The sequence below is a fragment of the Rhinoderma darwinii genome, chromosome 1, assembly GCF_050947455.1.
Source record: "Rhinoderma darwinii isolate aRhiDar2 chromosome 1, aRhiDar2.hap1, whole genome shotgun sequence".
In the NCBI taxonomy this organism is placed as follows: Eukaryota; Metazoa; Chordata; class Amphibia; order Anura; family Rhinodermatidae; genus Rhinoderma; species Rhinoderma darwinii.
Genome location: NC_134687.1, coordinates 636,068,891 through 636,093,721, shown reverse-complemented (window position 1 = coordinate 636,093,721; position 24,831 = coordinate 636,068,891). Strand labels below are relative to the sequence as shown.

General features: G+C 41.5%; 1 protein-coding gene across 1 annotated transcript in view; it reads left to right on the top strand.

The window, feature by feature from the left end:
• Positions 1-4,191: 4,191 nt before the first annotated feature.
• The window catches only part of LOC142657697 (uncharacterized), a 36,832-nt gene continuing 16,192 nt past the window's right edge, over positions 4,192-24,831 (top strand). The window contains exons 1-3 of the mRNA XM_075833033.1: positions 4,192-4,351; positions 11,507-11,692; positions 11,768-11,891. Of these exons, the coding sequence (XP_075689148.1) occupies positions 4,274-4,351; positions 11,507-11,692; positions 11,768-11,891 (388 nt within the window). The 5' untranslated portion in view covers positions 4,192-4,273. The remainder of the gene's footprint in view (positions 4,352-11,506; positions 11,693-11,767; positions 11,892-24,831) is intronic.

Here is a 24,831-nt window from a genome sequence, read left to right as displayed (position 1 = left end):
TGACGTGTTACATGTGGAGTTACTGTAATATATGATGTATATAATATAATAGTTACAGGTGCAGTAGTCACATGATGGCGGTGGTGAGATGACATGTTACATGTGGAGTTACTGTAATATATGATGTATAGAATATAATATAATAGTTACAGGCACAGTAGTCACATGATGGTGGTGGTGAGATGATGTGTTACATGTGGAGTTACTGTAATATATGATGTATAGAATATAATATAATAGTTACAGGTGCAGCAGTCACATGATGGTGGTGGTGAGATGACGTGTTACATGTGGAGTTACTGTAATATATGATGTATAGAATATAATATAATAGTTACAGGTGCAGTAGTCACATGATGGTGGTGGTGAGATGACGTGTTACATGTGGAGTTACTGTAATATATGATGTATAGAATATAATATAATAGTTACAGGTGCAGTAGTCACATGATGGTGGTGGTGAGATGACGTGTTACATGTGGAGTTACTGTAATATATGATGTATAGAATATAATATAATAGTTACAGGTGCAGTAGTCACATGATGGTGGTGGTGAGATGACGTGTTACATGTGGAGTTACTGTAATATATGATGTATATAATATAATAGTTACAGGCGCAGTAGTCACATGATGGCGGTGGTGAGATGATGTGTTACATGTGGAGTTACTGTAATATATGATGTATAGAATATAATATAATAGTTACAGGCGCAGTAGTCACATGATGGCGGTGGTGAGATGACGTGTTACATGTGGAGTTACTGTAATATATGATGTATAGAATATAATATAATAGTTACAGGTGCAGTAGTCACATGATGGCGGTGGTGAGATGACGTGTTACATGTGGAGTTACTGTAATATATGATGTATAGAATATAATATAATAGTTACAGGCGCAGTAGTCACATGATGGCGGTGGTGAGATGACGTGTTACATGTGGAGTTACTGTAATATATGATGTATAGAATATAATATAATAGTTACAGGTGCAGTAGTCACATGATGGTGGTGGTGAGATGACGTGTTACATGTGGAGTTACTGTAATATATGATGTATAGAATATAATATAATAGTTACAGGTGCAGTAGTCACATGATGGTGGTGGTGAGATGACGTGTTACATGTGGAGTTACTGTAATATATGATGTATAGAATATAATAGTTACAGGCGCAGTAGTCACATGATGGCGGTGGTGAGATGTTACATGTGGAGTTACTGTAATATATGATGTATAGAATATAATATAATAGTTACAGGCGCAGTAGTCACATGATGGTGGTGGTGAGATGACGTGTTACATGTGGAGTTACTGTAATATATGATGTATATAATATAATAGTTACAGGTGCAGTAGTCACATGATGGCGGTGGTGAGATGACGTGTTACATGTGGAGTTACTGTAATATATGATGTATATAATATAATAGTTACAGGCGCAGTAGTCACATGATGGCGGTGGTGAGATGACGTGTTACATGTGGAGTTACTGTAATATATGATGTATATAATATAATAGTTACAGGCGCAGTAGTCACATGATGGCGGTGGTGAGATGACATGTTACATGTGGAGTTACTGTAATATATGATGTATAGAATATAATATAATAGTTACAGGCGCAGTAGTCACATGATGGCGGTGGTGAGATGACGTGTTACATGTGAAGTTACTGTAATATATGATGTATAGAATATAATATAATAGTTACAGGCGCAGTAGTCACATGATGGTGGTGGTGAGATGACGTGTTACATGTGGAGTTACTGTAATATATGATGTATAGAATATAATATAATAGTTACAGGCGCAGTAGTCACATGATGGCGGTGGTGAGATGACGTATTACATGTGGAGTTACTGTAATATATGATGTATAGAATATAATATAATAGTTACAGGCGCAGTAGTCACATGATGGCGGTGGTGAGATGACATGTTACATGTGGAGTTACTGTAATATATGATGTATAGAATATAATATAATAGTTACAGGTGCAGTAGTCACATGATGGCGGTGGTGAGATGACGTGTTACATGTGGAGTTACTGTAATATATGATGTATAGAATATAATAGTCACAGGCGCAGTAGTCACATGATGGCGGTGGTGAATTGCTGTTTTCTGTTCATCGTGCCTTAAAAAAAAGTGATAAAAAGTGATCAAAAAGTCGCATGTACACCAAAATGGTACCGATAGAAACTACAAGTCGTCCAAGTAAAAAAAAAAAGCCCTCATACTGCTGCATCAGCGTTAAAATAAAAATAGTTATGGCTCTTCAAATATGGAGACACAATAACACATAATTTTGAAAAAAAAGTGGGTTTACTGTGTAAACGTAGTAAAACATAAGAAAACCATATAAATTTGGTATCGTTGCAATTGTAACGACCCGCTGAATAAAGTTATGTTATTTATACGACACGGTAAACGGCGTAAATAAAAGACGCCAAAAAAGTGGCTAAATTGCTGTTTTTTGTTTTCTTTTACGCCCCAAAGTTAATAAAAGTTAGTCAATAAATTATATGTACCTCATGTACCAAATGGTTATATTAAAAATTACAACTTGTACCCCAAAAAACAAGACCTTATACAGCTATGTCGACGCTAAAATAACAAAGTTATAGCTCTTGGAATTCGATGATGGAAAAACCTAAAAAATAGCTTGGTCATTAAGGTTCAACATGGGCTGGTCACTAAGGGGTTAAAATGCTCAAAATATTATTGTCGTCGTCGGCAGCACATCTCCCTGTGTAATGTATGGGGATGGGCAATCAGAGTAACGAGCTCTCGTAAAAAGGAGCAAACTGGTGCCGATTAATGAGCTGTGTCATTGATCGTCGCTCGTTGCATCGGCCAAAATTGGCCTGTGTAAAAGTACCTTTATTCCTATTTCATGGGGTGGAATAGGAAAAAAACTGATTCCTCCATTGTTTTTTGAGTAAAAACATTGGTTAACACAACATGATAAACGTAATCTACGTCAACCTAATGTTGATTTATTTTTTACATTTCTTTTAGCGGAAAATGTGATTTTTTTTTTTTTTTACCTTTACGATTTTTTTTTGTATAAATAACACAACAAAACGTAAACTTTAAAAAAAAAAAGAAAAGTGTATTCGTCCCCCTTTGGATCGCTTGCACAATATTCTGCAACACTTACTTCATGTTTTTTTACCGGTTCCTACTAAGCCCTGCCCCTGGCAGAGCTCAATAGGAGTACAAAGATGGTAGCCACTATGCCTTCAATAGGCTCCCAGACTGCCATCACCACATTTGGTAGCCTGCAATCCCATCACCCGGGGGGTTGAGTGATGGGCTGTCGGAGGAGGCAGCCCTCCTCTGTCTAATGGCATAAATGGCGCAGTCGCTATTGACCGCGGCAGCTAATGTGTTAAACGAGCAGGATCGTAGTAATTTACAGTCCCGCACATTGTAGTGAAGTGTTGGCTGTAACATACAGCCAACACGAACATCTTATGGAGCGGACTAAGCCCGCGAGACCGCTCCATACTTTATTTTCTGACTTTGGCTCTGTAAATATATGGAGCAGGAAGGGGTTATTAAATGAGTAAAATACAAGTTTATACTAAATATATAAAAATCACACTGCATGTTCTCTTTATATATATTGTACCTCAGCTGCTGCAGAACCTCACAGTTCATATAAAAAAACTTACTGCATAGTGTGCACCACGTCTTGTGTGATGTCAGCAATGTCTCCCCTGTATCCGCCATGTGTCAGGTTGTCAGGAGTCAGGTCTTCATTGTCTGGGGGGGGGAAATGTCTTCATTTTACTCTTCTCGTCTGAGAGATGTGACATAAATGTCTGATATATGGGGGTCCCACCTCTATGTGGAGAACGGGGGTCCCCCAACCTGCCTGGTGAGGTGATCCAGGTGGAGATGAATGTAGAGGTGACCACACATGTGCACGACTCTCTCCATTCACTTGTATAGGAGTTCCAGAAACAGCCGAGCACGGCCAGAGGTGGAGCCGCATCTATCAGACATTTCTGGCATATCCTGGGGAGAAATGTCCGTGTTGGGAATACCCCTTTATTCCATGTGGTGACGGCTCTGAGAAGATGTTTCTCTCAATGATCAATAAGTGAGGTTCTGTATGTCACACATGATGTTGTCCCCTGTATGATCTCCATCTTCTCCTTTCTTCATAAAGACGTCTGCAGTACTAGATCCTCCAGTTCCTCCAGTTTTCTCATCTTCTCCTCCACAACGTTCCTTCTCCTGAATGACCCACCAAGGATGGACAAGGACATGAATGAGATGAGCAGAAGAATATTAGACTTCACCTTGGAGATCATCTACCTGTTGAGCGGAGAGGTAAACTTTTCTACATTATAGAACAAGTCACACATAGGGAAGGGACAATACGTAATAGAAAGTAATAGGAAGAATCCAGTGTCCTGTATAACAGCGTCCAGACCTTCCAAGTGTTCGTCAAGAAGCTGAACATCAGCCACCAATATGGTTAGTTATGTGTCATGTCACCAATGCAGCAATAGTGATGTTGTAGAGCAATGAGAATGACCAGGAGCCAGGAGGATCAGGGTGACCTCTATATAGCAACATAGAAGATGACGGCAGGAGGAGAGCACATGGTCCACAACTGTCAGGTTGTGCCCTTTGTTCTTGTGTTTAGTTTCTTCCCTCCTGTAATATATGTAAAGGTTTCTATCATGTCCCCCTTTCCCTTCTTTACTCCAGGATATACTAATGACGGTCCTTAAGTCTCCCCTGAGAAGTTTTATTCTTCAGATCTTCCACCATTTTTGGAGCTGGAGTCCACCACCAGATCTCTAGCTCCGTAGTTTTAACTGCTCACTCGTCCAGCAGTCAAACAGCAGTTTTTACTGCTTGAATTTCCTGATGATCCCTCTCGAAGTATGGGAAGGGGAAACGCATAGAGAAAAGAAAGATTGCTCACCTAGTATATAACATTGTGCATATAGGAATATAGCAATTTAATGTGTACCAGTCTAGAGCAGGGGCGGTAGCTCTTCTGTATGGTGTAACTTGCTCTCTGCCTTATCCTACTTAATTGTCTACCTTCATCTACCTCATGTATGAGGACGTTCGGTTAGATAATATAATACAGCTGTTTGTTACCTCTACATCTAGCACAACATCTAGGTGTGAGAAAGTATATTTGAGAACATTGCAACATTGTGTAAACTACTTAGACTGGCTGAGACTAAGGATACAGTGTATCGCTACAGTGTTCTAGTCCATCTAAATTAAAGGGTTCAGTTCATCGTGTGTGCCACTACTTTTTTATTGAATATCTATTAAAAGTTACATTTTAATTTTTCCACAAATTTTTCGGTGATCATATACTTTCTAAACGGACCCTTTCAAGACCGAGCTCATTTTGGCCTTCAGGACCAGACCCATTTTTTCAAATCTGACGTGTTACTTTATGTGGTAATAACTCAAATGCTTTTGCCTATCCAAGCGATTCTGAGATTGTTTTCTCGTGACATATTGTACTTTATATTAGTGGTAAAATTTGGTCGATAAATTCATTGCTTATTTGTGAAAAACACCAAAATGTAGAGAAAATTTGCAAAAATTATAATTTTTCTAATTTTAAATGTATCTGCTTGTAAAACAGATAGTAATACCACACAAAATAGTTACTATTTCACATACTCCATATGTCTACTTTATATTTGCATCGTTTTTTGAACATTATTTTATTTTTCTAGGACGTTACAAGGCTTAGGACTTTACCAGCAATTTCTCACATTTTCAACAAAATTTCAAAAGGCGATTTTTACAGGGGCCAGTTAAGTTCTGAAGCGGTTTTGAGGTCCTTATGTACTAGATAGACCCCATAAATCACCCCATATTAAAAACTGCACCCCTCAAAGTATTCAAAACGGCATTCAGAAAGTTTCTTAATCCTTTAGGCGTTTCACAGGAATTAAAGCAATGTAGAGGGGAAATTAAATTTTTATTTTTATTTTTTTTGCTGCAATTCATTTGTAATACATTTTTTTTTTTGTAACACATAAGGTGTTACCAGAGAAACGCAACACAATATTTATTGCCCAGATTCTGCAGTTTTTAGAAATATCCCACATGTGGCCCTAGTGTGAAAATTGACTGAAATACCGGCCTCAGAAGCAAAGGAGCACCTAGTGGATTTTGTGGCCTGCTTTTTTTAGAATATATTTTAGGCACCATGTCGGGTTTGAAGAGGTCTTGTGGGGCCAAGACAGTCGAAATCCATCAAAAGTGACACGGTTTTGGAAACTGCACCCCTCAAGGAATTTTTCTAGGGGTATAGTTAGCATCTTGACCCCACAGGTCTTCTGCTATATTTATTGGAGTTTGCCTGTGAAAGTGAAAGTCTACTTTTTTTTTCCTGAAAAAATATTTAAAAAAAAAAGATATTTTCAAGGAATAAAGAATAAAAAGCACCCCAAAACTTGTAAAGCTACTTCTTCCGATTACAGCAATATCCCATATGTGGTACTAAACTGCTGTTTGGACCCACGGCAGAGCTCAGAATGGAAGGAGCGCCATTTGGATTTTGAAGCGCAGATTTTGCTGGATTGGTTTTCGGTTCCATGTCGCGTTTGCAACGCCCTGGAGGGATTAAAACGGTGGAAACCCCCCAAAAGTGACCCCATTTTGTGGACTACACCCCTCAAGGAATGTTTCTAGGGGTATAGTTAGCATTTTGACTCCACAGTTTTTTTTTGCTGAATTTAGTGGAATTAGGCCGTGAAAATGAAAATCTACTTTTTTCTGAAAAAACATAGAAATGTTTAATTTTTACAATGAATAAAGGAGAAAAATCACCCCAAAATTTGTAAAGCAATTTGTCCTGATTACAGCAATACGCCATATGTGGAAATAAACTGCTGTTTGGACCCACAGCAAGACTCAGAAGGGAAGGAACAATATTTGGCTTTTTTTAGCTCAAATTTAGCTGGAATGGTTTTCGGGTGTCATGTCGCATTTGCAAAGCCCCTGAGGTACCAAAACAGTGGAAACCTCCCAAAAGTCCCTTTAGGGGACTGGAGCGAGCGATCATTAGGTCGCTGGTACAATACATTGCAGTACTAATGTATTGCAGTATAATATAATTTTTACAGGCTCCTGTAACAGCGCGATCGCTGTTCTTGTCCATTAGTCCCGGGTGTCAGCTGTAATACTCAGCGGACACCTGCAGAATATGGAGCGGGCGCAGCGCATGAGCCCGCTCCATATATAACCCCCCGCACCACGACGTGCTATTAAGTCGTGGTGCGCGAATGCGTTAATGCGCAGCGGATGGTGCAAAGTGAAAATTAAAATTTTCCACTGATAATGCCATTTTAACGCACAATATGTTGTGCCCAGTTTGTGCCACTGAAGACAAATACCTCATACAATGATGAGCGGGTTCTCCCGGATATAAAATATCATATATGTGGACGTAAGCTGGTGTTTGGGCACGCTGTGGGGCTCAGAAGGGAGGGAGCGCCATTTGAGTTTCGGAGCGCAGAGTTTGCTTGGTAACTGTTCTGTTTGGGGTTTTTCTGGTATTTCAGTTTATGATGTGGGGGTATGTGTAATTTGGGCAGAGTACATCAGAACATAATAAGAGGGTATAATAATTCGGTAAATAAATAATAATCCGCAGATATGTGGCCGATGTCGCACTGATAAATGGCGCCCGATCTTATCAGCATTTGGACACTGCACAATTTCTGTCGTTATATTCTGAGAGCCAGAACTTTTTGTTATTTTTTCTTCACCGGAGCCGTGCAAGGACTTATTTGTTGCGGGACAATCTGTAGTTTTCATTGGTACCATTTTAGGGTACATGTGATTTTTTTTTTATTAGATTTTTTTGGCAAGCTAAGTGACAAAAAAACAAATTCTGACTGTTTTTTGTCTTTTTTTTTATTTTTTTATTTTTTTACACTTTTCACTGTGCGCTATAAATGACATTTTACTTTATTCTGCGGGTCGATACGATTACGGCGATACCAGATGTATATAGTTGTTTTTATGTTTTGTGCGCAATAAAATCACTTTTTGATAATATTATTTATTTTTTGTGTCACCATATTCTGAGAGCCATAACTTTTTTATTTTTCAGTCAAAAAAGCTGTGTAGGCTTGTTTTTTGCGGGACGGGTTGTCGTTTTTATTGGTACTGTTTTAGGGTACAGGCGACTTTTTGAGGGTTGATGACCAAAAAAATAGTGATTCTGACATTGTATTTTAATTATTTTTTTTGCGCTGTTCACTGTGTGGGAAAAATAATATTATAGTTTTATAGTTTGGGTCGTTACGAACGCGGTGATACCAAATATGTGTACTTTTTTTTTTTTTTACATTTTCATTTTTTCCTATAATAAAAGACTTATTATAGGAAAAAAAGCATTTTTTGTTTTTTGTAACTTTTATAACTTGTTTTTTACACTTTTATAAAACATTTTTATTACTTTATTTTTTACTTTTTACTTGAAGAGTGGCAGCACTGATGGCTGCTTTAATACATTACACTACCTAGGTAGTGTAACGTATTATAAACTGTCAGTGTGAGGCTGAGAGTCACACTGACAGGAAGCTTATGAGGACCGGCCTCCGGCTGGTTCTCATAGGCTGCTGTGCATGGCAGACCCAGGGGCCGTTGTATGGCCTCCGGTTCTGCCTTATAACCGACTGCAGCACCCGCAATCGGTCCCCGGGAAAGTTTGTTGTAGCAACAAACTTTCCAGTTTGTTGTTGTAACAAACTTTCCAGTTCGTTGCTACAACAAACTTTCCCTGCGATCACATGACCGGGACCTGAATCAATTAAGTCCCGGTCATGTCTCCGGGACCAGAGGCAAGGGTTAACAGCGCGATCCGGGTGTCAGCGCTACTCTGAGACACCCGGATCGCTTTTAACACCCACCGTGAATTCACGTCGGTGCTGCACAGAGCCCAGCAAATGCCGACGTGAATATACAGTGGGCGGTCGGGAAGCGGTTAATCCCTAATCCTCAGTGATATTGATCTTTCACCATACTTGTAGTAATCTTTGACCTCATTCTATTTTCTCGATGTCTTTTTGTAGGTGAGGTTTCCAGTATTACAGATGTGGGGTCACTAGATCTCTATACAGCAGGGTCACAACCTTTCACTTTCTACTGACGGGGGATACTGTGTTCAGTTCTGGAGACTTCACTTACAAAAAGACATTGAGAAAATAGAAAGAGGCCAAAGACGACTACAAGAATGGTGGAAGGTTTCAAGCATAAAACCTAAAGTGTACCTCCAATTATAAAACTTTCAATAAATCAATAATACATGTGAAGATAAACTGTTATGTATCTTAAAAATGCCTCGTTCTCTACTTCTCATCCTTCCACCGCCTCCTTCAACGTTCACTCACTCACAATGCACTCGTAGAATCATTTGAGAAGAGAGGAACTTCTCAGCTTTGCTGAGGGATCAGGTAACCGCTACCCATAAAAGTCTATAGAGAGGGGAGATGGGAGCAGCTGAAGAGACACACCTTAGTGCTGGATTCACAGCTTCATTACTCTTTACCTCTGTATAATTTCCTCCATGCTGCTGCTTCTAGTAAGTGTTATATCTCACCCCAGTGCTGGATTCACATCTACACTGCTCCTTACTGCTGTGTAATCTCCATGCGGCTGCTGATTCTGAGTATATGTAAGACCTAGCAGATCAGGATCTCCTCTGTGTGCGGTTTATAGGAAATTGTTAGCAGCTAGTCTCTTCCTCCCTTTACGCTCTGCTATGGGAAGCTGTTACCGGATCACTCAGTAAAGCTGAGAAGTTAGAATCTGTAGGGCAAAGAGTATAAGTGAAGTTTAAGTGAACATTTAAGTAGGTGGGTGATTATAAATGGAGAATGGTGTTTTTCTGTATTAAAGATAGCGTACAGTTCCTTATCTTTGTTTGTACAGGGTGGGCCATTTATATGGATACACCTAAATAAAATGGGAATGGTTGGTGATATTAACTTCCTGTTTGTGGCACATTAGTATATGGGAGGGGGGAAAAGTTTGTATCCAACTTTAGTTTTTTCAATGGGAAGAGGGTCATGTGACACATCAAACTTATCGAGAATTTCACAAGAAAAACAATGGCGTGCTTGGTTTTAACGTTACTTTATTCTTTCATGAGTTATTTACAAGTTTCTGACCACTTATAAAATGTGTTCAAAGTGCTGCCCATTGTGTTGGATTGTCAATGCAACCCTCTTCTCCCACTCTTCACACACTGATAGCAACAACGCAGAAGAAATGCTAGCACAGGCTTCCAGTATCCGTAGTTTCAGTTGCTGCACATCTCGTATCTTCACAGAATAGGCAATTGCCTTCAGATGACCCCAAAGATTAAAAGTCTAAGGGGGTCAGATCGGGAGGCATTTCTTCTGCGGTGTTGCTATCAGTGTGTGAAGAGTTGGAGAAGAGGGTTGCACTAGCATAGGCTCTGCTCCGGAACTGTGGTGAAGCAACTGACATCAGTGTCCATATATGGACAGAGATGTCAGGGGCAACCCCAGAGCTGCAGTCCCGGGCAGAGCGCTACTAGAGCTCCTACTGGGACTCCAGCCGTGCTCCTGACATCACTGTCCAGTTCTGGGGAAGCCCTAGACATCGCTGCCCTCATATGGTGCCCATATATGGACAGCGATGTCAGGGAATTCCACAGAGTCCCGGAGCCGAGTCTATGCTAGCGCTCTGCTTGCGACTCCGCTCTGGGGAGACCCTGACATCGAGTTTCCATTCATGGACAGCGATGTCAGGGATTCCACAGAGTACCGGAGTAGAGCCGATACTAGCGACTCTGTGTCCCGCGGGCAGCAGATGACAGCCTCAGGGGCCGCATGCGGGCCGCGTGCTTGAGACCCCTGATCTAGAGGAAAGAAGATTTCTACACCAACTTAGAATAGGAATTTTTACAGTAAGGCCTCATGCACACGACCGTAGCCCGACCGTAGCCGTGTGCACGCCCGTGATTTTCGTGTCGGCCGGCTGCGGACTGTCAGCGGACTGTCAGCCGCAAGCCGCCCGCACATGCACATGGCCGGGCCATTGTTTTCAATGAGCCCGGACCGCAACTCCGGACCATAATAGGACATGTCCGTACTTTCTGCGGTCCGGGTTCCCGGGCCGTGCACGGACCGCAAAAACTACGGTCGTGTGCACGGCCCCATAGAAAAGAATGGGTCCGCAATTCTCCCGTGGATTTGCGGGGGAATTGCGGACGCAAAAACACGGTCGTGTGCATGAGGCCTTAGAGCAGACACACTATGGAACTCTGTCTAAGGAAGTCGTCACGGTGAATTCACTAATAGAGTTCAGAAGGTCCCTGGATGTCTTTCTTTAGTGTAATATTATTAAAGATATTTGTACTAGATTTCTGGAGATGGGTTGTTGATCCAGGGATTTATTCTGATCGCCATATTTGGAGTCAAGAAGGAATTCTTTCCCCTAAATGTCTCTTTCCATACACAGGAGTACACAATAGTGAAGAAGACATTGGGTGACTGTACGACTCCCATTATCCATGAGTCAGGAGGATGGAACAGTAGTCAGAGCCCCATCACAGAGCCTCCCCCTCACTCCCGGATACACGAGAAGAACAATAAGAAGAAGATCTTAGAACTGATCTACAAGATGACTGAGCTGCTGACTGGAGAGGTGACACTGCTGGGAAATTGTACAGTAACAGCACTGGAGGTGTCTGGGTGATGATTGTATCATTGTGTGTGTCAGGTTCCTATAAGATGTCAGGATGTCACTGTCTATTTCTCCATGGAGGAGTGGGAGTATCTAGAAGGACACAAGGATCTGTACGAGGAGGTCATGATGGAGAACTACCGGCCGCGCAAATCACAAGGTAAGAAGATATAGATTTATTTTTCAAGCCCTAATGCAGTCATGTGGAGTATATACACACACGTGTGATTCCTGATCTCCGATCACACGTTACACGCTTTGCTGCAGTGCTGCACTAGGGAATGTTCACATGCGGCAGATTTGTTGTACAAATTTCCATATATCTGAATGTGGTTGTTTGTGTTCTTGCTTTTGATATGAGTGGGACAGTCGCTTTTGTGTGTGTGTGTGTACATTCTCTTATATAACCAGTAACTGATCTGAGCTGCTCTTATAATCTCTCCAACACGAGGAGTGTAAAGTTCTACCATGTGGGAACAGCGGACATGACAATCGTGTAGAAAGATGTTCTGCAGGTTGGGTGAGATCTACGATTACTGGAGTCTTCTCTTTTGCCAGTAGACTCTTCTTAAATTTAAGGTTAAAAGAGAAATAAGTACTGTCCATATGTCCTATAATTATATATTCATGGCAGACAGCGGGGCTCGGTACCTCACTTTTTTTTTTTAGTCCGTCTTAATCAGTAAAATTATTTTCTTCCCAATCCCCCTTGCATTTGGTTGGACATAACTTTTATTCTTCACGCTTGAAGCCGTCTTCTCTTGTTTTCTGTTTTCTCTTGTTTTTTTGGGGTTTTTTTTGGAAACATTTACAAGGACTGTGTGTGTAGCATCAATTTTATTTAATTTTTGTTTTTTTGACGTAAATATAGGAAAAGCGATTTTTGCCTTTTTGTTTTAATTTTTTTTTTTATACTGTTCACGTTTTACACTAAATCTAGTATATCATTTTTTTAATGTAATTTTCGGTCGTGCGGATACCTAGTATGTGGAGGTTTGTTGGTATTCGCTCTGAAATGAATCTTATACTAAATTATAAATGTTTGCATTTTTTTAACTTTTTTTTTATTAATGTTTTTATTACTTTTTTGATCACATAAAGGGATTACTATTTTACAACTTTTTTGTAGATTTGTATTGTATTCGCATACTCTTGTATGCTAATGCATTATCTTCTGTGTCAATTTGACGTCACATCTTGGGTCCTACAGCAGGCTTACAGAACAGACAGCCCTGGGGTCTTTCCTAGGTCATCAGGGCTGACTGCAGTGGGTTCCCTCAGTCCCCGATCGCATCACCAGAACACTTGGAGACTAGATCGAAGAGAGGAGACCCTTTTGATCAAGCTGTAGTCAGACCGCAACAATCAAAGTATTAAACAGCCGGGATCGGAGGTACCTCTGATCCCGGCCATACTCGAGAGGCTTCTCTAAGAACAGAAGCTTATGAGTTTTACAGCGCACATTAGGCTTTTCTACAGCAAAACCACAAGACAACTCCGTAGACTTGGGACCTGTACTTCCCACCGTCAAGACAGTGGGCGGTCATTAACCCCTTGATGACCAGGCCTATTTTGGCCTTAATTACCAATCATTATTTTTATTTTTTTCATCTTTGCAGTCCAAGAGCCATAACTTGTTTTTTATCTTAACGTCAATATAGCCATATGTGGGCTTGTGTTTTGCAGGTCGCAGTGTCTTTTTTTTTTTTTATTGGTACCATTTTGGGATATATGAAACGTATTGCTTAAATTCTGTATTATTTTATGGGGGGGAATGGGAAAAAATAATTTTGTGGTTTTTGCGGTTTATTTGTACACCGTTCACCATGCGGTTTAATTAACGTATTAATTTTATTGTTCGGGTCATTAATTGTGGCGATACTATACATCTGGGTTTTCCCTTTTAGTAAATAAAACCATTTTTTATGGAAAAAAATGGTTTCATTTTATTTTTACTGTACACTTTTTTTCTTTTTAATAAACTTTATGTAAATGTGGTGTTTGTTTGTTTTTTAGACCCTCTACGGGATTTCATTACTACGTATCTGTGTAAAACTGACAGGCAATCTATTAGGCCACACCTCTGCCACTGCCTATTAGGGATATAGTCATGGCAGGCCTTTGTTAGGCCCCCGGCTGCCATGGCATCCCATCGGCGATCACAGCATTTAAGAGGTTAAAGAAGCGGAATTGGAGGTTTCTCCAATATCTGCTGTCGCAGCAGGAGACTGGCTGTCAGTCACAGCCAGGCTTCTGCGGTGATCACCATCATGTACATGCAGGTCAAAATGCAGGAAAGAAACCTTTCACATGACATGCATGTACGTGATAATGCGGGGAGGGCTTAAAGGGTTAAACTCTACTGTTACTGTGCTGGGAGAAGCTGCTGCTCATTATAAGCCGTTCTCCCTGCAGCAACACCACTGTCCGAGCTGTGCTCAGTATGAACAGTATTGTACTTTTCTTCATGCCGAGCACAGCTCAGGATAAGCAGTGAGGGTCAACCTCTTAAGAACTGAGCCATTTTTTATTTTTTTCCAGTTTTTTCACTGCCCGCAAGCTAAGTGACAAAAAAACAAATTCTGACTGTATTTTGTCTTTTTTTTTTTTTTTACACTTTTCACCGTGCGCTATAAATGACATTTTACTTTATTCCGCGGGTCGATACGATTACGGCGATACCAGATGTATATAGTTGTTTTTATGTTTTGTGGCATTTGCGCAATAAAATCACTTTTTGATAAAATTATTTATCAGGATTTTTCCTGTTCTTGATAGACCTGGAGTCAGTGGCGTAACTACCGCCGTATGGCTGCTACAGCGGGACGCCACTGAACACTACGGTAGAGCAGGGAGGTATCTCCCCGCTCTGCCATTAACTGGTTCCCGACCGCTGGCTATATTTTTACGGCCAGCGGTCAGGGTCCTTAAAACCCGAGCCATGGACTTTCTACGGCTCGGGTTTTAACTTGTCTGGTCTCCGGCTGTCAGTGACTGCCGGGGACCCTGAGGAGAGGATAGAAGCAGCTTTCCCTGCTTCGGTCTTCTCTGATCACTTGTACACAGCGCTGAATGCGCGCTGTGCACAGGAATAGACACAGCAGCAGCGGCGCTGTCTCTATTCCTCCCGGTGATCATGTGACTGGTCACGTGATCACCGGGTGCCGTTAGTGGCAGGCTGCTGCTGGGTCTTACTAGACCCAGCACAGCCCTATTAGTGACAATCGTCACTATGAGAGGGCTGATTTCCCCTGTAACTGGGGCTGCTGTGCAGCTCCAGTTACAGGGGAAAAGCCTGGTGTAAAAATATATATAAAGTTCCCCAAAGGTCTTTTTTCACCTTTGGGGGACAGATCATAGTAATAAAAAAATAATAAAGTAAAGTGCAAAAAAAATGTAAATAATAAATACACATAAAATACCCACCCCAAAAAAAACGTTTCCCCCCCCCACCGCCAATCATTGTTGTAACGCTAGCCCGTACCCAATTACCCTAATATAGACATGTAATACATAAAAATTTACGGTAGACAATGACGATCACAAATAAAAGGTCTATTTTAGGGTAAGACTATGTTATTATCAAAAAAAAATAGCTGAAATGTAAAAAAGCTTATTTTTTTACTATTATTTTCAAACTTTATGAATAAAAATTCTAAAATAGCAAAAAAGGTGTGTATAAAAATGATAAAAAATGAAACCTGCATTGTATACGGAAAAAAACGTCGCAAAAATCACGCCGTTAGCCCAACAAATAAAAAAGTTATAGCCATTTAACTAACACGTGCTAAAAAGGGCTAAACGGTGTCTGGACCTGAAGGCGCAAAATAGAGCAAAAGACATGTATCCCCCCCCTCTCCACAGGACACGTATCCCCTCTCCACAGGACACGTATCCCCTCTCCACAGGACACGTATCCCCTCTCCACAGGACACGTATCCCCTCTCCACAGGACACGTATCCCCTCTCCACAGGACACGTATCCCCTCTCCACAGGACACGTATCCCCTCTCCACAGGACACGTATCCCCTCTCCACAGGACACGTATCCCCTCTCCTCAGGACACGTATCCCCTCTCCACAGGACACGTATCCCCTCTCCACAGGACACGTATCCCCTCTCCACAGGACACGTATCCCCTCTCCACAGGACACGTATCCCCTCTCCACAGGACACGTATCCCCTCTCCACAGGACATGTATCCCCTCTCCACAGGACATGTATCCCCTCTCCACAGGACATGTATCCCCTCTCCACAGGACATGTATCCCCTCTCCACAGGATCTCCACAGGACATGTATCCCCTCTCCACAGGATCTCCACAGGACAGGGGATACATGTGTGATCGCTGGCATTGATAGGGAGAACGGGGGACTGAAAGTCCCCTGAAGTTCTCCATCACAAACCTCGGACTTCCGGGGTCTGTGTCGGCAGGTCCGTAGAAATGAATGGAGCGCCGGTCCTGCTTGTGCGCATGCGTGACCAGCGCGCCTTTCATTTTTATTGAGCTGCGCAGACGCCGGAAGTCAGAGGTTTGTCATGGAGAAGTTCAGGGGACTTTCAGTCCCCCGTTCTCCCTATCGCTGCCAGCGATCACACATGTATCCCTTATCCTGTGGAGAGGGGATACATGTATTTTGTAGGACACTCTGTAGGTCGCATTTTTATGGGAGGGGGGACGCTGTATGGCGTTCCCTACAGGGGGGGGGAACGCTGTATGGCGTTCCCTACAGGGGGGGGGAGCTGTATGGCGTTCCCTACAGGGGGGGGCTGTATGGCGTTCTCTGCAGGGGGGCTGTATGGCGTTATCTACAGGGGGATGTATGGCGCTATCTACAGAGGGGGGCTGTATGGCGTTATCTACAGGGGGGTCTGTAAAAAAGGCACTATCTACAAGGGGGGGGGGGTTGTGTGACACCCAGGGGAGGGGGGCCCCAGTCAAAAGTTTGCTATGGGGCCCAGTCTTTCCTAGTTACGCCCCTGCCTGGAGTTAACAGGATATAATTGTAGTTTATAAGGGAATGAACACATAATCTATAGAAACAGATGTGTAATTATTTTCCTGTGCGTGATAGACCTGGAATGAACACATTCCCTTATAAACTACACATATATCCTGTTCATTCCAGGTCTATCAAGCACAGGAATTTCCTAAGGCGTCTGTTTATATGGAATTTGTGTTTATTTCCTCTAACTACAAAGAAAATCTGTTCATGCCATGTCTACCAAACACACAAAATTCATTATGCCCTTTTTTATATTTTCTTCCCATTAGTAATAATGTTAATTATTTTTCTTCATTCTTTTTAGTATGTCCCCCTATATAGTCACCTGTAGTTGGTTCCCTAAAATCTTCTGTTCCCTGTATAGTCCCCTATGTAGTGCCCACAGTAGAAGGAAAAAAACACATTTTCGTACCTGTCCCGTTGCCACACCATCCTCCAGCGACGTCTGTCCTCCTCCATCGAAACGATGCAGCGGCGCGATGGCGTCATCGCCACCGCGCCGACTGCATCATCACTAAAGCGCCGAATGGCGAGTCATCATGTACCTTGCCAGGGCAGCGCTAGTCAACTCTTAGGACGCGGATACAATTGAGTGCAGGGGACCGGTTCCAGCTTCCCTCTTCACCCGGTTCTGCGAACCGGCTGTCATTTTAACAACCAGTTTGGGAGAAGCGGGGCAAACCGGCCAGATCCCACCCCTGATATAATGTACTGGGAAACTGAAACAAAAAATCTTTGAGGGCTGAAATTGGAAAAAAAACTGATTCCTACATTATTTATTTATTTATTTATTTTCGTTTTTAAGGCTTTCACCGTGCGGTAAAAACGACAACTTAACTTTATTCTGTGGCTCAATACAATTACGGTGATACCAAATTTATATTGTTTTTTGTTTTTTTTATATTATTTCCGTGGATTCTGCTGTTTGAAGACCTATTTTTTGAAGGATAACCGGTAGTTTTTATTGGTGCTATTTTTTGTTGAATTTAATTTTGGGACCAAAATACAGCAATTTTGGCGGTTTAAATTTTTCATTTTTTTACGGCGTTCACTGTGTGAGTTAAATAATGGTATATTGTAATAGTTCAAACTTTTACAGACGCAGCGATAGAAATTTTGTTTATTTTTAAAAAATGTTATTACCTTAGAGGAATAATGGGAAAAGGGTGTTTTGTTTTTTGTTTTTTTGTTTTTGAAACCTGTAATATCTCTTTTCTTTTTTTTTTTTTTTTTTTTTTTCCACTACTAATAACTTTATTAAACTTTTTTTTTTACACTATTTATTAGTACCCCTAGGGGACTTGAGCCAGCGATCGTTAGATCGCTGGTACAATATACTGCAACCTAATGTTATGACATTTTAAACCAAAAAGAGCACCGAAATGACTTTCAAACACTACTCATATTGAAAAGTACAAAATGTATTGAATATAAATGCAGTAATACATACATATAATAATACATATGAACGGAGACAAACACCCTATGTGTGGCCAGATAAAAAAAAAGCCTAAAGATCCAGAGAGCAGGCAGAGAACTCCATCTAGGTAATAGGCGTATCAGAGAAAAAATCAATAAGACAATACGAGTTATAACATATCTACATTGATATATCCAGTAAAGTACTAATCTCAGAATATAACGCTCAAGATCATATGTCCAAAGGGTAGTGCAACCCCAAATATCTAGAATGGTCATAATTCCACCTATACCATGCTAGAACACCCTATCAAAAAATGTACTAGATATAGGAAATATGGTATTTTAAATTCCCTTATATAAATAAAAAATTCTCAATGAATAACAATGATATATGTCGTATCTGCTCCAATAGCTCATATAATCATGACGCTAAACAAGACAGAAATGACAAACGTAAAGAGGAAAATAGGTATACACCTAGAGGGTCTCTGAGAAAAGCCCATACGTGCACAGAACGGGTGTTGCCCTGATGGTAACCACTGATCTAACTAGAAGAAGGAGAAAGCCCAATATTACCTTTAGACATGATGATGGAGACTGTCAAAAGAAGCACCTCGACACGCGTTTCACTGTCCTGCAGCTTCGTCAGGAAGTAACAAACTTTAAAATGTGTGTGGGAGGACGCCTAACACACCGGAGTCCCAGGCAAATCGGCAGAAGTCCGCCATGACAGACTGGTCACATGCACAGAGCGCTTATGCGCCGTGACAGGATGCCAGTCGCAGGTCACCATGACGACGCGCATACACGGCGCCCGAGCAAGCAGACAGTCTGGTGCAGGATCGCAACTGTGCCTAGCCATAAAATGGAGTGTTTAAGCCTGAACAGGACAAATAGTACGGGACAACTAAACCAACAATGGTATAGAATAAGTTGAATAATGTCAGTGTAAAGAAAGTGACAAAACTACAGCTACGAATAAATAAATCGTAGCAAAAAGATTAAAGTAAAAAAAATGTGAAAAAATAAATATGAAAAAAATACATGTAAAAAAGCTAATGTGAAGTGTAAAAAAAAAATAAAATCACAGAAGAGTTGCCGATGGCAATTGCAATAAATGTGCAGGAAAATAAAAAATAAAAACCAATCAACATCAGAAATCGGTTACCCGTATGAAACATATAAATGCAGTTGTATAAACCCCTTCGACATATGATCTTGAGTGTTTTATATTCTGAGATTAGCACTTTATTTGATATATCAATGTAGAGATGGCTTAACAGAGGCGGACAAAAGGCAGACCTGCGGGCCTTCGTTAGGCCCCCAGGCTGCCATGACAACCACCGGCGCCCCCTGATCGCGATGTGGGGGTGCCAACGAGCTGTTAGAGGGGGCTGCCCCATCTTTTCAACGCTTCAGATGCTGCGGTCACGATTGGCCGCAGCATTTGAGGGGTTAAACGGCCAGGAACAGTGCGATCATTGTTCCCGGCCGTTAGTCTGGGCTGTCGGCTGTAATACACAGCTGACACCCGCAGGGTGTGGAGGGCGCTCAGTCCGTGAGCGTCCTTCATACTTCCTTATGACATTTATCGCGTACATGTACGCGATAATGCGTCAAGGGGTTAAAGAGCGGCTTCCATTGTATTATGTTATTGGGGTTCATGTAAATGGGAGTTGTGTAACATGGCATACATATTAAATATGTGGCCCCCGCAGTTCAAGAGGCTCTGTCACCAGATTATAACTTGACTATCTCCTACATAATCTGATCGGCGCTGTAATGTAGATAACAGCAGTGGTTTTTATTTTGAAAAACGATCATTTTTTAGCAAGTTATGAGCAATTTTAGATTTAGTTTCTTAATTCCCAACTGGGCGTGTTTTTACTTTTGACCAAGTGGGTGTTTTAACCCCTTCCCTCTTTAGCCACTTTTGACCTTCCTGACCGAGCCTCATTTTTCAAATCTGACGTGTCCCTTTATGTGGTAATAACTCCGGAATGCTTTCACCTATCCAAGCGATTCTGAGATTGTTTTCTCGTGACACATTGGACTTTAAGTTACTGGCAAAATTTGCTCGATATGTTCAGTATTTAATTGTGAAAAACACCAAAATTTAGCGAAAAATTGCAAAAATTAGCATTTTTCTCAATTTAAATGTATCTGCTTGTAAGACAGGCAGTTATAACACACAAATTGTTGCTAATTAACATCCCCCATATGTCTACTTTAGATTGGCATTGTTTTTTGAACATCCTTTTATTTTTCTATGACATCACAAGGCTTAGAACTTTAGCAGCAATTTCTCACATTTTCAAGAAAATTTCAAAAGGCCATTTTTACAGGGGCCAGTTCAGTTGTGAAGTGGCTTTGAGGGCCTTATATATTAGAAACCCCCAAAAAGTCACCCCATTTTAAAAACTTCACCCCTCAAAGTATTCAAAACAGCATTTAGAAAATGTCTTAACCCTTTACACATGTCACAGGAATTAAAGCAACGTAGAGGTGAAATTTACAAATGTCATATTTTTTTGCAGAAATTTTTAGTACAATTTTTTTTTTATAACACAGAAGGTTTTACCAGAGAAATGCAACTCAATATTTGTTGCCCAGTTTCTGCAGTTTTAGGAAATATCCCACATGTGGCCGTAGCGTGCTACTGGACTGAAGCATCGGCCTCAGAAGCAAAGGAACACCTAGTGGATTTTGGGGCCTTATTTTTGTTAGAATAAATTTTAGGCACCATGTCAGGTTTGAAGGGCTCTTGCGGTGCCAAAACAGTCAAAATCCCCCAAAAGTGACCCCATCTGGGAAACTACACACCTCAAGGAAATTATCTAGGGGTGTAGTGAGCATTTTGACCGCACAGGTTTTTTACAGAAATTATTGGAAGTAGGACGTGAAAATTAAAATCGACATTTTTTCAAAGAAAATGTAGGTTTAGCGATTTATTTTTTTTCTCATTTCCACAAGGACTAAAGGAGAAAAAGCACTGTAAAATTTGTAAAGAAATTTCTCCCGAGTAAAACAATACCCCACATGTGGTAATAAACGGTTGTTTGGAGACACGGCAGGGCTGAGAAGGGAAAGAGCGCTATTTGGCTTTTGGAGCTCAAGTTTAGCAGGAATGGTTTGCGGAGGCCATGTCGCATTTACAAAGCCCCTGAGGGGACAAAACAGTGGAAACCCCCCACAAGTGACCCCATTTTGGAAACTACACCCATTGAGGAAATTATCTAGGGGTATAGTGAGCGTTTTGACTCAACAGGTTTTTTGCATAAATTATTGGAAGTAGGCCCTGAAAATGACAATCTAAATTTTTTCAAAGAAAATGTAGGTTTAGCTTATTTTTACTCATTTCCACAAGGACTGAAGGAGAAAAAGCACCACAAAATTTGTAAAGCAATTTCTCCCGAGTAAAACAATGCCCCACATGTGGTAATAAACGGCTGTTGAGACACGGCTTGGCTTAGAAGGGAAAGAGCGCTATTTGGCTTTTGGAGATCACATTGAGCAGGAATGGTTTGCGGCGGCCATGTCACATTTGCAAAGCCCCTGAGGGGAAAAAACAATGAAAACGCCCAAAAAGTGACACCATTTAGGAAACTACACCTCTTGAGGAATTCATCTAGGGGCGTAGTGAGCATTTTGACCCCACAGATGTTTCATAGAATTTATTAGAATTGGGCAGTGAAAATAAAAACAATCTTTTTTCTTCAATAAGACGTAGCTTTAGCGCAAATTTTTTCATTTTCGCAACAAATAAAGGAAAAAAAAGAACCCAACATTTGTAAAGCTATTTCTCCTGAGTACGGCAATACCCCATATGTGGTCATAAACTGCTGTTTGGGCACACGGCAGGGCTCAGAAGGGAAGGACCGCCATTTGGAGTGCAGATGTTGCTGGATTCGTTTCTGGGCGCCTGTGGGCCCAAAACAGTGGAAACCCCCCAGAAGTGACCCAATTTTGGAAACTACACCCCTCAATGCATTTACCTAGGGGTGTAGTGAGCATGTTAACCCTGCAGGTGTTTTGTAGAAATTAGTGTGAACTCGATGTTGCAGAGTGAAAATGGGATTTTTTCCACAGATATGTGGACAATATGTGGTGCCTGGCTTGTGCCACCATAACAAGACAGCTCTCTAATTATTATGCTGGGTTTCCTGGTTTTAGAAACGCCCTACATGTGTCCCTAATCTCTTGCCTGGACAGTCGACCAGGCTCAGGAGTGAAAGCGTACCATGTAAAATTGAGGCCTAATTTGGCGATTTACAAAGTATTGGTTCACAACTGCAGAGGCTCAGATGTGAAATAATAAAAATAAACCCCTGGGAAGTGACCCTATTATGGAAACTGCACCCCTCAAGGCATTTATTAAGGGGTGTAGTGAGCATTTTCACCCCACAGGTCTTTTCCATAAATGAATGCGCTGTGGATGGTGCAAATTAAAAATTTATATTTTTCCCTAGATATGCCATTCAGTGGCACATATGTCGTGCCCAGCTTATGCCACTGGAGACACACACCCCAAAAATTGCTAAAAGGGTTCTCCCGGGTATGACGGTGCCATATATGTGGAAGGAAACTGCTGTTTGGGGACGCTGTAGGGTTCAGATGGGAGGAAACGCCATTTGGCTTTTGGAGCGTGGATTTTGCTTGGTAATAGTTTTGTTTGGAGTCTTACTGGTGTTTCCGTTTATAATGTAGGGCATATGTAAGCCGGGCAGAGTATATAAGGGGCATAGTCAGGTGGTATAATAATGGGGTAAAAAAAAACAATAAAATGATCCATAGATGTGTGTTACGCTGTGACACAATCATTTCTGCACAGGCCGGTGTCGCACTGATATATGGCGTCCTTTATTATCCCCCTTTTGATCCACACTCGGCATCTTTGCAGTTTGGGGAATTTTGCTAGGAAGTGTTGTCCTGGTGTAATACGGGCACCGTCTCTTCCAGCGGATATGTTTGGGCCCTCCCTTTCCTGGTTCCCTAATTTTAGGTCCTTGATAAATCGCCTCTTCAAACAGAAGAAATGTTCCCCTCGGTCACAACTGCATATTTTTTTTATTTCCTGACTTATTGGAGCCATAACTAATTTTATTTTTCATAGACGTAGCGGTATGAGGGCTGGTTTGTTGCGGGACGAGCTGTAGTTATTATTGGTACCATTTTGGGGTACATGCAACGTTTTGATCACCTTTTTATCCTATTTTTTGGGATGCCAGGTAAACAAAAAAACGCAATTCTGGCACAGCTTTTTTCGGTTTTTTTTATACAGCGTTCACCATGCGTTATAAATTACATGTTAACTTTATTCTGCGGGTCAGTACGATTCCGGCGATACCTATTTTATAGGACTTTTTTATGTTTTACAACTTTTTGCACAATAAAATTACTTTTGTAAAAAGAATGTATTTTTTCTATCGCCAAGTTGTGAGAACCATAACGTTTTAATTTTTTTGTCGACGGAGCTGTGTGAGGGCTTGTTTTTTGCGGGACGAGCTATAGTTTTAATAGGTACCATTTTTGGATACGTGCGACTTTTTGATCACTTTTTATTCTAACATTTGTAGGGCAAAGTGACTAAAAAACAAACTGGTAACGTTTTTTACGTTTTTTTTTTACGCTGTTCACCGCGTGCAATAAATAATATAATATTTTGATACCTCAGGTCGTTACGGTCGTGGCGATACCAAATACATATGGTTTATTATTATTTTTCAATAATAAAGGACTTGATAAGAGTAAAAGGGGGATTGTGTTTTATTTGATTACTTGAAACTTTTATTGTTTTCAAACTTTTATTATTTGCACTTTTTTTTACACTTTTTTTATACTTTTTTTTTACACTTTTTCTCAAGTCCCACTAGGGGACTTGAAGGTCCAACGGTCAGTTTTTTTTTTTTCTAATACATTGCACTACCTATGTAGTGCAATGTATTAGATCTGTCAGTCATTCACTGACAGCAAGCCGATTAGGCTTCGCCTCCCGGCGGGGCCTAAGTCGGCTTCCGTAATGGCAGAGCAGGAGACCATTGTGTCTCCTGTTGCCATAACAGCAGTCGCCAGTCCTGATTGCCTGTCAGGGCTGGCGATCTGCTAGTAACCGCTACGATGAAGCAATCGCTTTCGATTGCTGCATCGAAGGGGTTAATGGCAGGGATCGGAGCTAGCTCCGGTTCCTGCCGTTACAGGTGGATGTCAGCTGTACAGTACAGCTGACTTCCACCGCTGATGACGCCGGATCAGCTCCTGACCCGGCGCCATCTTGCCGGCAGCTACGGAAACCGATCAGGCTCCGCCGCCGGGCGGATCTTGACCGGCTTCGGTGCTAGGCAGACCGGGAGGCCAGTATTAGGCCTCCGATTGCCATTGCAGCCACCGGAACCCAGGCAATTTCATTACTGGGGTTCCGATAAGCTGCAAACACCTTAAGTGCAGCGATCGCGTTTGAGCGCTGCACTTAAGGGGTTAATGGCGGGGATCGAAGCTAATTTCGGTCCCCGCCGTTACAGCCGGATGTCAGCTGTAAGATACAGCTGAGATCCGGTGATGATGGCACCGGCTCAGCTTCTGAGCCGGTCCCAAACATTCGGCGTATATGTACGGCAAGATGCGGGAAGTCAATGCTTTCCATGACGTACATTTACGGCAAATGTCGGGAAGGG